Genomic DNA, 13,093 nt, shown 5'->3' with positions numbered 1-13,093 from the left:
CATCTTTTTTAAAAAAAAAAAAAAAAAAAAAAAAGAAAGTGGCATTTGACACATACTTTTAAGTGCAGCTGATGTGTTTAGTATGTTGTTGGAGAAACTTAGGAGTGTATTATTAGTGTGATTCAATTTGGAAGTATTTAAAGAAATAAAAGGGAGATTTAGAAGCCGTCCATCTCTGTGACAGGCCGTATGGTATTATGGGGAGGGCACCATTATGGTTGGCCCTGGTTCTGGCCTCTGAACTCATTAGCCTCAGGCCTGTGTGGGCCAAGGCAGGGGCTAGTGGGCCGGCTGCCTGGCTTCTAGGGCTCCCCTTTATTGTCCCCTCTGCCATCAGATGCCATTCGGCAGAGCAACCAGATGCTGCGGGAGCGCTGTGAGGAGCTGCTGCACTTCCAGGTCTGCCAGAGGGAGGAGAAGGAGTTCCTCATGTGCAAATTCCAGGAGGCCAGGAAGCTGGTGGAAAGACTGGGCCTGGAGAAGCTTGAAATGAAGAGGCAGAGGGAGGAGGCCCTGCAGGAGGTGGAGCACCTGAAGAGGTGCCAGCAGGTAGCTGTGGGGGGTAGGCCTTTTCCCCTGGTGAGCTGGCAGCTGAAGCCCCACCTGTGCCACCAGCTGCCTGCTTTCTGAAAACCCACAGGGTATTCCCAGAGGCAACCTGTGGCCAGGGGTCCCCAAGAGCACCCTCAGGCTTGGTGATTCTCTGGGAGGACTCTCAGAACTGAGGACAGCTGTCACACTCGTTGTGGCTCATTACAGTGAAAGGGCACGGGTGGAAATCAGCAAAGGCACAGGGCAGGCTCCAGGAGAGATCGGTGCGAGTTTCCAGGTGTCCTCTCTGGGGGTCGCCTGGACAGTGCTTACCTCTCCCAGCAACGGAGTGTGAGCAACAGTGTATGACATCATGTGTGGAGCACTGCCAGCCAGGGACCCTCACTCAGGCAGGGATGTCCAGGGTTTTTACTGGGGCCAGTCGTGTAGGCGTGGAGCGCCTGTGTGGCTGACCTTGGTCACTCAGGCTCCAGCCACCCACGCGTCCAGGTGGTACCACGTGGCCCAAGGCCCCCACCCTGAGTTATGTCGTTGGTGCAGATTACCTGGCAGGGCCCAAGGCCCGCAGACTACCTGGCAGGGCCCAAGGCCCCAGGTGCACAAGATGCTCTCTTTAGGCAGGATTTTCCAGGGGCTCAGAGGTTACCCCCAGGAGCCAGGTAGGGGCCAGACCTGCCTTTGGAAGGAGAAGGGTATGGCCCCCAGGCCTCTGAATTGGCCCCGTGCTACACAGAAACCCCAAAAGGAATGGATGCTTAGTGTTTTCTAAAGGGTGTTTCAGGGCCTTTCTGTCTGAGCTCGGCTGGTCTCAGGATCCTGGTAACAGTAGTTGAGAAAGGGGCGTGCTGCCTAGGAGGGGCGGAGGGGGAAGTGGTGGAGAGGAAACTTGCTCGCAGATGGGGCTTACTGCAGCCAGGCTCCCCTCCCTTGAGGAAAGGTGTAGACTGGGGGACTGTGGAGCCAGCGTGACTCACTGCTTGGAGCTCCTGGCTTTAAGGCGTTCGTTTCCCATTTGGAGAAGTGTATGCGTTTTCTATGGAAGCCATGAGATTTTGCAGTTCTCAGTATTTAACAAGATTCAGTATCCACTCTTGCTTGCAAAAACTCTCACCTTCTAGTGGCCCTGGGCCTGTGGAATAGAGCATGTATTTTCTTTGCTGTCTTTGTATCTTGCCTTCTTTTGCACCGGATCTCACAGAGGGTGAGATTCCCTGCTGGGCCACCTCTGCAAGCTCTCCTGGGTTAGCCCTCATGGCCTGGTCCTCAGGGCAGTGGCTGAGCTGTCAGCAGCCTCAGGAGACTCAGGGCACCTTTGTGCTTCTGTGTCCCTTTGGGATCCTGTGTCACTCCACCTGCAGGGGTGTGGAGGTGTGGGCGCTTGGGACTCCTTCCCTTTCCACTGCCTCAGTTGCCTTGCTGGGGTTGGCAGCTTCTGGAGGCGAGGAATGAGATGAGTGAGGGAAGAGTGGGTGGGAGGGTGGGGAAGGTCAAGATGGGGGACTTAGGAGGATCAGGTGGCCATTGGGCTCATGGGGCCCCAGGGGCCTGGGTTTGGGGCTACTGAGGGCAGGAGAGAAGTCCTCAGGGTGCACATACCTCAGCTGCTTGCGGGCTGGCCCTGGGGCTCGGGGATGCCACGAGTGGGGAGCTGGGGAGAGAGCAGCGCTGACAGGAGGTGACTTTTTCTCCTGCAGCAGATGGCTGAGGACAAGGCCTCAGTGAAAGCCCAGGTAACATCCTTGCTGGGGGAGCTCCAGGAGAGCCAGAGTCGCTTGGAGGCTGCCACTAAGGAACGGCAGGCTTTGGAGGGCAGGTGAGTGGGGAGGGAATGCCCACCCCAGAGGCCACTTCCAGGGTTTTGAGAAGAATGAGGTGGGTCGAGGGGCCTCAGAGAGTTTCCTCTATGAGAGGGCGGACTAGGACACGGCATGAACTCCTGGGGCTGTTGGGGCAGGTGCTTGTGGGCTCTCTGACCCTTTGCTGGAGTTTGGATTATTTCCTTAGGAGGCATTTCAGGGGCTCTAAGACCACACCCACGATGCGTGATACTTGGGAAGGACCCACAGGACCCACCCCACAGCCGCCCTCATGGCTGAGGTTCATTACAGGGAAGGGGCACAGGGTGGGCTCCACCATGGTTGGCACCCCAGGTGGTCTGGAGAAGCCTCACTTCAGGCTCCTTCCTCCCCTTCCTCTGTGAGGGCACAGTGAAGATGCAGCTCACGTGAGCCATCTTCCTGCTCAGGGACGCCCACTAGAGACTTGGCAGCCCAGGTTTGTATCAGGGGCTGGTCACGTTTGCACCTTCTGCCAGGCACATAACAGAATTTCCGACTCCCAGCAGGAATGCGGTTGTTTGGCGTAAACTGCATTATTTGTATAAACACTGTAGGTGCAAGGACCAACCCATTCCATTGGGAAAGTGCCATAGCATTGAAGGGACTTGCACCAGCCAAGGGCCAACCTTACAAGCTAGTGGCCTCAGGCCTGCCAGTCACACTCTTTTGCAAAGGAATTTTGGTTCCTATAAGTGGGATCACTGGGTCAGAGGGCAGGGTGTTTCTGTGGTTCTCACACCATCCAGCTGCTGCCCTCCAGACAGATGGGTCCAGGTGGCAGGGTGGCTCCAGCCCTCCCAGCACAGTAGGTGGGGGTGTGCTTGGGGCAGTCGTCAGGGACGCCTTCCTGCAGAAGGGTGGGGTGACTTGGGCTCTGATGGGCAGACAGAGCCTGGGCAGGGTGCAGCGCAGTGTGAGCAAAGAGGACAACACCAGACGGCCAGGCCCACCCTGGCACAGGTGGGGTGACTGAAGTGGGGCCCCGGCCCACACGGAAACACCCACCATCTCTCTGGCAGTGGGAGGATGAGGCTGGAGCCTGGAAACTAGACTAAGGGAGGTGGTAGGGTGCTGTGGGCCCTGATCAGGTGGTGAGACGGCCTGAGCTGTTAAACCGAGTGTGGAGGGAGAGAGGAACTCCCTGCCAAGGCCACTGATGTCATGTCCTGACCCAGGTGTGGGAATTAAGCTGTGGGCGGCAGCAGGGCCAGGGTCAAGCCTTGGTGGGCATCTCCTTGCTGCTTGTAGAACAATAGTCTCTCCTGATCCCCCTCCACTGAGACTTCTCTTGCTGCGGCCCCTAGCACCTACCTGTCGGAACCCTGTGAGCAGTTCTCAGGGGTTCCTCTCATGTGGCCCTAGCAGCATGGGACACAGGTGCCCCCATCTTCTTGGCCTCCTACTGGTTCCCAGGTCTTCTTGCAATCTACCCTTGGTTGCAGCTGGATTCGTGCATTGAAGCAGACGCATCTCAAGTGGAGCTCCTTATCTGCCACTCCACACCTGGTCCCCTACAGTTGTCCCCGTCTCTAGTGACAGTGCCTCCACCCTGACACCTAGAGTCAGCTTGCAGTCCAGGATAAACCTGGCCCCTTCTCCCTGCTACCCTGCTTGTGGTGTCCCTCCCCTCCCTCCTGCCTTCAGTCTGATCTCCTTTCCCCATGCCAGGGTGCGGGCAGCCAGCGAGCAGGCCAGGCAGCTGGAGAGTGAGCGGGAGGCGCTGCAGCAGCAGCACAGTGTGCAGGTAGACCAGCTGCGCATGCAGAGCCAGAGCATGGAGGCCGCCCTGCGCATGGAGCGCCAGGCCGCCTCGGAGGAGAAGTGAGTTGGCGGGAGAAGTGGTATGTGGGGGACAGCAGAGGGCCCGTGGTTGTTTCTGCCTTCCAGGGAGCCCTTATATGGCGTGGCTCTGGGTGAGGGCCTCACTAATGGTAACGTCAACCATTATCACACCCAAACAATTTATCTTTGATATGATGATATTATCTGTTGTCAAGTCCACATTTGCATTTTATCCCGCACTTTTTTTTTTTTAAACCCCTTCCCCCTCGCACATGTTCTTAAAAGCTCTTCTACCACCAGTTGACCCAGGGTCCCAAGTTCCCTTCCTTGGCATGCCTTTTGAATCTCCTTTTTTTTTTTTCCTTTTTGTCTTTTTTAAACCCCGGCAACGGATCGCAACCCTCAGTGTCGCGCCCGTACTGGACCAGGACCGGCAACGGGATTGCAACCCTCGGTGTTGCGCCCGCACCTCGCTCAGCCAGTGAGCAGAACCGGTCTGTATGTGGGATCCGAACCCTCGGCGGGAGCGCCACCGTGCTCCCAAGCGGCGCACTGTAGCAGTGCGCCACCGGGCCGGCCCTGAATCTCCTTTAATCTAGAACAGTTTCCCTGCCTTTCTGTGTTTTTCATGAAGTTGAAATTTTTGAAGAGTGAATGATGGTTCCATTTTGTTATAAACATTTTAAAATGTTAGCTTTAAGGAAAAGGATATTAACTACTTAGCAACCAATCCAGTCGCAGTAATACTTGCCTCAGAGTTGACGGCCTTAGGAGTCCAAATGTGGCCTTGGAAGCCGAGGTCTGTAACGTGACAGGGAGGGAGAGGGTAGTGTTGGAAGCAGGCAAAGCTGTGGCTGGACTAGGACACAGTGGTTTCTCCAGCGAAAGCTCCTTTTCCTCAGGAGGAAGCTGGCCCAGTTGCAGGTGGCCTATCACCAGCTCTTCCAAGAATATGACAACCACATCAAAAGCAGCATGGGGGGCAGTGAGCGGAAGCGAGTGAGTATGGCTGGCCTGGGGATGGGGAAGAGCACGAACCTGGAGACTTAACAGAATTGGCTTTTGGGAGGGACACTCCACTTGTGCTAGACTTTCATCAGGACTGTAGCTGTGACAGTTCAGGGATGGCCATGGGGAGACGAGGACACTTGGGCCTTGCTGCCTACAGGATGCTCTCAGGCGCATCAACAGGCCACACCCTCAGTGTGCTGGGCCAGGCCTTCAGGATACTTTCTCTGTGGGGCTGGGGACATGCTTGTTTCCATAGCCATCCCCTCCTGCCAGCTGTCACCTGCTTGGCTCAGCCCTGGTAGTGTTTCCATCCCAGAGTCAAAAGGTGGCTGGGAGTGCTTTTCTAGTTTGTCCTCATCAGAGCTAAACTGGGTATGGTTTCTAGTGATCACATTTTAAGAAGGACATTGTCAACCCTGAATGTACCCAGAGAAGATTTATAAGGATGAAGCCTGAAATTAGATCACCTGAGAAAGAGTTAGTTACAAAACTGACCACTCAGTCTCCAGAGGGAAGTCTCGGTGGGGTGTGTGTGGGGGGGACAAGGTGGCAGAGTGGAAGGACTGATCGGTCGTGGTTTAGCTGTGCATGCGGCAGGCAAGCAGTTGGTGGAGTGTTAGTGTGCGGGATCGGCTTACTGTGGAGTGGGCAGCCTCAGGAGGGAGTGGCCCTTGTCCCTTGAAGCGATGGAGAAGGGCTGTCCAGCTAGGGATTCTGTGAAGGGAATGTCTGCTTGGGTGGGAGGTTGTGCCAGATGACCTTGGAAGTCTTGGTCCTGAGATTCTTGTATGTCATGCGAAAAGCCTCAGGGCCGAGCCCGTGGCGCACTCGGGAGAGTGCGGCGCTGGGAGCGCAGTGGCGCTCCCGCTGCGGGTTCGGATCCTATATAGGGATGACCGGTGCTCTCACAGTGCTCACTGGCTGAGCGCAGTGTGGCTGGTCTCAAAAAGGACAAAAAAAAAGAAAAGCCTCAGCATTTCTTCTGCTCTCTTGGGCTGTGACAGATTGCAGCCTTCTTTGTGCACACCTTGAGATCTGGTGGTTGGCCCTCAAAGCCAAGGGGTGGGCATCACCCACCTCGTGCGAGCCGGGGCTACTCTTTCCTCCCTCCCAGTTCTTCTCACCTGGAGCAGTGGGAGGCGGCTTGGCCCCACCCTGGGCTGGCGAGGCTCCGTCAGCTTGCCTTTGCCCATCTCTAGGGAATGCAGCTGGAAGATCTCAAGCAGCAGCTGCAGCAGGCCGAGGAAGCCCTGGTGGCCAAACAGGAAGTGATCGACAAGCTGAAGGAAGAGGCCGAGCAGCACAAGATTGTGATGGAGACTGTTCCGGTCCTGAAGGCTCAGGTGGGGGCTCTTCTCTGCAGCGCCTCTGGCACTGGGACCTGGCGTATCTCTTTGGCATTATTTTGTGGTAGCCTCTTTTAAGGTCTCCGAGCCCCTTGTGCTGTTCTTTGACCTTTCTGTGCACCTGAGGTCTCTCACTAATGTATCCGCTTCCTGTGTGCTGCTGTGGGGTCTGCGAGGGCAGGAGTGGACTCTCCTTCATTCCCCTGGTGCTCAGCACAGAGTGCCCGATGGGTGGCCAGCGGACAGTGGCCATGTCCCTCTCTCGGATTTCCCAGGCGGATATCTACAAGGCGGACTTCCAGGCTGAGAGGCAGGCCCGGGAGAAGCTTGCTGAGAAGAAGGAGCTTCTGCAGGAGCAGCTGGAGCAGCTGCAGAGGGAGTACAACAAGCTGAAGGCCAGCTGCCAGGAGTCGGCCAGGTGAGCCTCCAGGAATGTGCCTGTACACGACATTGGGTGTCACTGGTAGTAACTGCAGGAGACTAATGGCTCCTGACCTTCCAGGTTAGGGTTTGCTGCACCCCCTTGTCCTGTCCTTCCACCCCTGTGCTTCCACCAGCTAGGAGCTTTACAAAAATGCATGTACTGATGGGATGGTTTCTTTTTTCAAAGGATTGAGGATATGAGGAAGAGGCATGTAGAGGTCTCCCAGCCACCCCTGCCTCCCCCGCCAGGTGAGTGGGTGAGCATTGGGCCTGCAGGTGGAGGTGGGTGGGGAGGGTCATGCCTTGGCCTCCCTGTTGTTCTCACTAGTACTGGCTGCCCCCATCAGTAGCCCATGCCCACCCTGATCACACATGGGTGGTGAACCTTCTGATCCCATGTGACAGTCCCATCAAGTCCCAGCACCTCTCTACCCTCCTCTTGCCTGATTTGTACCGTATAGCAGCGCGTGTTCTCTTTCCCCAGCTCCTCACCACTCCTTTCACCTGGCCCTGCCCGGCCAGAGGAGAAGCCCCCCTGAGGAACCGCCCGACTTCTGCTGTCCCAAGTGCCAGTATCAGGCTCCTGATATGGACACCCTGCAGATACATGTCATGGAGTGCATCGAGTAGGGCCAACGAGTGCAAGGCCACCTGCAGATGACATGCCCAGGACCATGCAGTCAGTGCCTTCCTCTCCTGCCTGCTTAGTCTGAGATTAAGGACTAGATGACAGAGAGTGGGCTGCTGCTTCAAGCCCCAGGAGCTAGCTGCAGGGCCTCTTCCCCTCCCCACCAGGGAGCTCAAGGATGGAAAAATTCATACTCTTTTCATTCTATTTTTCCATGAACTTCTTGAAGCACCCTCATACCTTTTCCTGCTTTGACTTTGCTATTAGTGTTTTTTGGCCTTGAACTTTTTTATCTTCATGTAGTCACATTTATCCATTTTTTTCTTTCACTGCTTTGGGTTTGGAGTTGTGGTCACCTCCCAGTGTGACAGAAGGATGCTTCACACATGTACACTTTCCTTTTTCTGACACCCGAAGCATGCTTGTCTTTGTCAAGAGCATTATCGCCCAGTGAGAGCAGTGGTGACAGTGTTTGATCACATTCTAGGAGTTTGTGATGCCGTTTCCTACACTAGCCCCAAATGCTGTTGCCTTGCAAATTGAAGCCACTTGATGGTGATTGGCGGATTATGAATAACAGAGGACTCTTCTCTTGTTTTGCAAGGTTCTGGACATTTCCTAGGATGTCAAAGCTGTGGGCATTAACCCTGTAAGGGAAAGGAAGTCGGGAAGGAATGCAACGTGTCTGCACCATGGACTCCTCAGTGCCGGGCCTGCCTTCCTGCCCTCTTCCACACCCCCCTGCTAGGGAGTGTGATGTCGTGAATCCGTCTCTGGGCTTTCTCACAGGGCTTCCTGCTATTTGACAGTGAGAGGCCTGATAGTATTATGATATAAGGCCTTCTGAAAATAAGCCTGGGCTGGGGGCTTGCTCAAATCTGCAGGGGGTGGGGAGTGACTTTTCCATTTCCTAAAGCCCAGGCATCTATCAAATTACACTTTGAGAAAATGTTAAAGGTACAGACAGGTTCTCTGCTCGTGGTATTGCATTTAAATCCTAATAATTTTTCTAAAAGGACACTTCTAGGTTTTTTTTTTTGTGGGGAGGTGGTATGAGTTTTCTGTGGCTGCTGTAACAAATTACGACAAATATGGTGACTTAAAACAACAGAAACTCATTCTTTCACGGTTTTGGAAGGCAGAAGTCTGAAATGAAGTTGTCAGCAGGGTTGGTTTCTCTGAGAATCAGCTGCAGGTCTCTTTCCCAGCTTCTGGTGGTGGCCAGTAATCCCTGGCGTTCCTTGGCTTGTAGACTCCAATCTCTGTTTCTGTGGTCATGTGGCCTCCTCCTCTTTGTGTCTTGTCTTCTGTCTCTTATAAAGACACCAGTCATTTAATCCAGGATGATCTCATTCTCACCTTCATTACATTTGCAAAGACCCTTTTCCCAGAGGAGGTCATGTTCACATGTTCTGGGGTTTAGGATATGCACATATCTTTTCGGGTTCACCAGGCCACTATGGGGACATCTTCCAAAGCCACAGATTAGGGCAAATGCAGTCTGAAGGCAGGTGACTCCAGGACCTGCAGCTCTGCTAGAGGGACTTGGTTTTTAAGGTAACAGTGGCTGCCAGGCTGAAGAGTTTGGTGCAGGGCAGGTCCTTGCCCTTCTGGGCATAGGGACATCTCGTCTCCAGGTGGACATCACTGCTGGGGCCAGTGGACGTAGTGGGAGAGCTGAGTAGGCTGCAGTATGATGGAGCTGTTGGGCTACCTGTGCCCTGGGTAGTAGCCACCGGCTGTGTGGGGATGGGCTTTGTGCTTCTCAGGAGGGTGAACAGAGGCTCATATGAGCCCTTCTCTGACTAGCACTCTCTTCTGAAAGGGACTTAAAAAGAAAGCAGATGGGACCCAGGAACAGCGAGGGAGGCATTTGTTTTCCCGAGGAGCTTTTCCACATGGGCTGCACAGCAACATCGTCTGGGAGTTTGAAAAATGCTCCTGCTTGGGGCTCTGGACCAGTTGAATCAGAATCTGGGGCTGGGAACAGGCATTGCTTGAGACCCACCGCCTTTCCCAGAGGCTGGGTGCCCTTGCTGCCTGTCTCCTTCCTTCCTCTGTAGCACCGTGTAGGGCTGGCCATACATTAGGTACCAAGGATTTTGAAATTTACCATTTGCCCAGAAGTAGGTTGATTGCTTTCATCCTTCCTGGGTTTACTTAGGTTGAACTTCTAGAACAACTGGTTGGATTGCTGTGGGGGGTGGGGGGAACCAGCCTGCTTGCCCTTATTAGCTGTGGCCCTTCGGTCTAGACAGCTGGAAGCACGTCCTGCCTGGAACCTGTTGATCCCCACTGCTCATGCATGCTTTCCTTCCTGCTGGTCAATGCACAGAGAAATCCAGATGCCCAATAAGCACAGTAAGAAAGCATTTCACCCTCACTAGTGACTACAACAACACAAACTCAAACAGTAAGCGGAAAGTGGTGTCATAATAGCAGCAAATGAAGCCCTCTGTGTGCTGCCCTGTGATGTTGCCCCTTCCGATTGGGCCATTTCATGGGATGGAACAAGCCCTTAGGGAGTGTCCTCAGCCCTCTTAACCCTAAGAGACAATCGGGTGCTCACAGTGGCTTCGGCGTTGGCGAGGCAGTCAATGCACCACCAGAGGCTGTGGTAAGACGAGAGGCTACACATCTGACACGGGCCGCACAGCCAGCATGTTGAGCATCTCATCACATGGAACACGGACTGTAGTATGTTGGTGTGAAAAGGCCAAGAGACTGGCTTATGAATAACGTGTGACCCCAATAAAGAAGTAAAAGCGAGCTGGCCGGTTGGCTCAGTTGGTTGGAGCGTGGTGCTGATGACACCAAGGTCCAGGGTTCCATACCTGTACTGTCCAGCTGCCGAAAACCAAAAAAACTAAAAGCTGCAAGCACACACCTTGCTGATGTGGGCAGCGGGCTTAGCAGTAATTATGTTTTACATCTATATTTATATATTTCTAAATGCCTGTAATTTGCATGTATTACTTTGATACATAGAAAATATATGTACCTGCAAAGTCAGCCTGGTGTTAATGTAGCTCCGAGGTTCTGTCTGTGCCACTGACTGGGAGGGGCTCACTGTTGATACAGCTGTTTGTCAAAAATGGTGCAAGTGGCTGACTCAGTACCCCTGTGGGGCTGGTATTTCCCATGGCCGCCGTAACAAAAGTTACACAAACTGGGGGGCTGAAACAACAGAAATGTACTGGGTCCCAATTCTGGAGGCCAGAAGTCTCAGATGGAGGTGTCAGCGGGGTGGGGTTGGGTTCCCTGTGAGGGTCATGAGGGAAGATCTGGGCCTCTCCAGCTTCGGCTGGTGGCTGCAGTCCTTGGCATTCCTCTCCAATCGCTGCCTTTGTCACCACGTGGCCTTTGTGTGTGTCTCCATGTGTCCTCTCTTTTTATAAGGACACCAGTGTCAAAGGTAAGCAAAGCAAACATTTGTTAAATCTCTGAAACCAGAGTTTTTTGAGTAATTGCTGACAGTGGGGGAAAGAGCTGAGCTCTATCCTGGCCTGTGCAGAGGTGACTGTTTCAAAGGGAGAATGTGGGAGTTGGGAGGGGGCGAGTGGGGCTCAAGTGAAAAGTGACAAAGGGTAGTCAATGTCCATGTGAGGCCAGCCGTGTCTATGAGCTACCAGTTATCGAAGTTAAGATTCTGTCCTCCCACAGAGACAGGGAGACAGGGGCCCTGTCCTCCCTGATGATGACATTGCAGAGGAATGCACAGACATCTCAAAGAGACAGAGGAAGGATTCACAGTTGTAGGCCCTTTCTGGTAAACGCTCTGTGTTGGAACAAATAGTCGCTTCTTTTCATGGCCCTGAGTGTTCCCAGATAGGAACTCAAAACGGGGTTAGAGGCATCCTAGGATGCAGCCTCAGGCTTCCAGAAGCTGTGTTAAAATTTGGTCAAGGCTCTTAGTGCAGGGGTTTGAATGGAGTGTTCGTGCCGAGAGTGCCATCTCTCTCTCCTCTTTGGACACCTGGCTGGCCTCCCACCCCCGGCCACTCCTCAGGCTCGTTGCTGGCTTCTCCAGTCTTCAAGCCTAGTCCTGGGTTCTTGTCTCCTTGCCCAGACACTCTCCCTTGGTGATCTTGTCCAGTGTCAAGGCCTTGATGCTGACGACTCTCATTTCGATCTTTAGCCTTGATCTCTTCCTTTATGCACATGAACTTGGCATCTTACACCAGCCTGTTCAAACTAGAACTGGGCTTTTAACCCCTCCCCAACTCTGACCATTTCCTTTCCATAGTCCCCATCTAGCTACATGGCCCAGTGTGCCCAGTTGCTTAAGCCAGAAGCCCACAAATTGGCCTGATTGCTCTTTCTCTTGCCCTCCATGTCATGTCTCCTGCTGGTCCACTGTGCCCAGCCACACCACACTGGCCTGTTTTCTCTTCCTTGCATGTCTTACTTAAGGCCTGTGTCCCCATTGTCCTCTCTGCCCTCCTGGGAATGCTCTTTCCCCTCAGCTTTGCATGGCTGAGTTTTTTTTTTGTCGTTCAGGTCTAAGTTTAAACATCATCTCCTTCACGTAAACTCTTTATCCTAAATCGCATTACACTGTTTTAATTCCCTGGCTGGCAGTTCAAATGACCTAGTTTTCTTCTTTTCTGTCCCTCCACTAGAGGGAGAGCAGGGGCCTCATCCAGCTCATTCAGGCAGAATCACCTAGAACAACGCTCAGCACATTTATTGGTGTTGTGAGCTTGTCTCGAACTCCATCAGGATTCCTCTGTCAGTATTTTTGCAGACATCACACTGTCACCATAAGTGGTGCTTGGTAGAAATTGCTGCATTCATGTGATAGAGATAACACTGAAAGCCTATTTTAGAGATGTGATGACTAACTTGAGGAGACTCGGGTCACATGGACAAGTCCCACTCTGCTCCCTTAATCTCTCTGAGCCTCAGTTTCCTCAGCTGTAAAGTGGGCAGAACGCCATCCGTGTGCTGCAGAGCTACTGCTGAGAGGGTGCACATAATGCACTGAAGGCGGGCCCGAGCCAAGATGGAAGAGAAAACTGTAAACGCAATTCCAGTTTAGACTGTGCCCCAAACTGGATTTTCCATTAGATTATAATTCCTCTATTTAGGGTTCAAAATGTTGCCCAAGGAAAGCCAATTGGTGGTTGCCTAGTGGTGGAAGAGTTGAGGGGAAAAGGGGAGGTGAGAATGTCCTGAAAATGGTCATGGTGATGTATTGGACATATCTATGAATATACTAAAAACCATTGAATTGGAAACCACTTTAGATGGATGAATTGTACTGTATGTTAATTAAACTTCAATAAAGCTGTTATTAAAGAAATGTCCAAGAGACCCACAGCCTCCATAGGCTCCCATGGGAATGCAAATGAAGACACAGAGGAAGACAATATTTCCACCCTCTCCTGAAGCTGGTTTTTTTTTTTTTTTTTAAAAGATGACTGGTAAGGGGATCTTAACCCTTGACTTGGTGTTGTCAGCACCACGCCCACCCAAGTGAGCTAACCGGCCATCCCTATACAGGGATCTGA

General features: G+C 53.1%; 1 protein-coding gene across 1 annotated transcript in view; it reads left to right on the top strand.

Annotated features, from left to right (window-relative positions):
- The window catches only part of IKBKG (inhibitor of kappa light polypeptide gene enhancer in B-cells, kinase gamma), a 20,814-nt gene extending 7,925 nt beyond the window's left edge, over nt 1-12,889 (top strand). Inside the window, exons 3-10 of the mRNA XM_008588926.1 lie at nt 338-549; nt 2,247-2,365; nt 4,059-4,211; nt 5,075-5,171; nt 6,383-6,526; nt 6,805-6,947; nt 7,140-7,201; nt 7,437-12,889. Of these exons, the coding sequence (XP_008587148.1) occupies nt 338-549; nt 2,247-2,365; nt 4,059-4,211; nt 5,075-5,171; nt 6,383-6,526; nt 6,805-6,947; nt 7,140-7,201; nt 7,437-7,582 (1,076 nt within the window). The 3' untranslated portion in view covers nt 7,583-12,889. The remainder of the gene's footprint in view (nt 1-337; nt 550-2,246; nt 2,366-4,058; nt 4,212-5,074; nt 5,172-6,382; nt 6,527-6,804; nt 6,948-7,139; nt 7,202-7,436) is intronic.
- Nucleotides 12,890-13,093: the final 204 nt, after the last annotated feature.

The sequence above is a fragment of the Galeopterus variegatus genome, unplaced genomic scaffold (genome assembly GCF_000696425.1).
Source record: "Galeopterus variegatus unplaced genomic scaffold, G_variegatus-3.0.2 Scaffold5108, whole genome shotgun sequence".
Lineage (NCBI taxonomy): Eukaryota > Metazoa > Chordata > Mammalia > Dermoptera > Cynocephalidae > Galeopterus > Galeopterus variegatus.
Note: the sequence above shows the minus strand (reverse complement) of the source record. Positions and strands in the feature narration are given on the sequence as shown.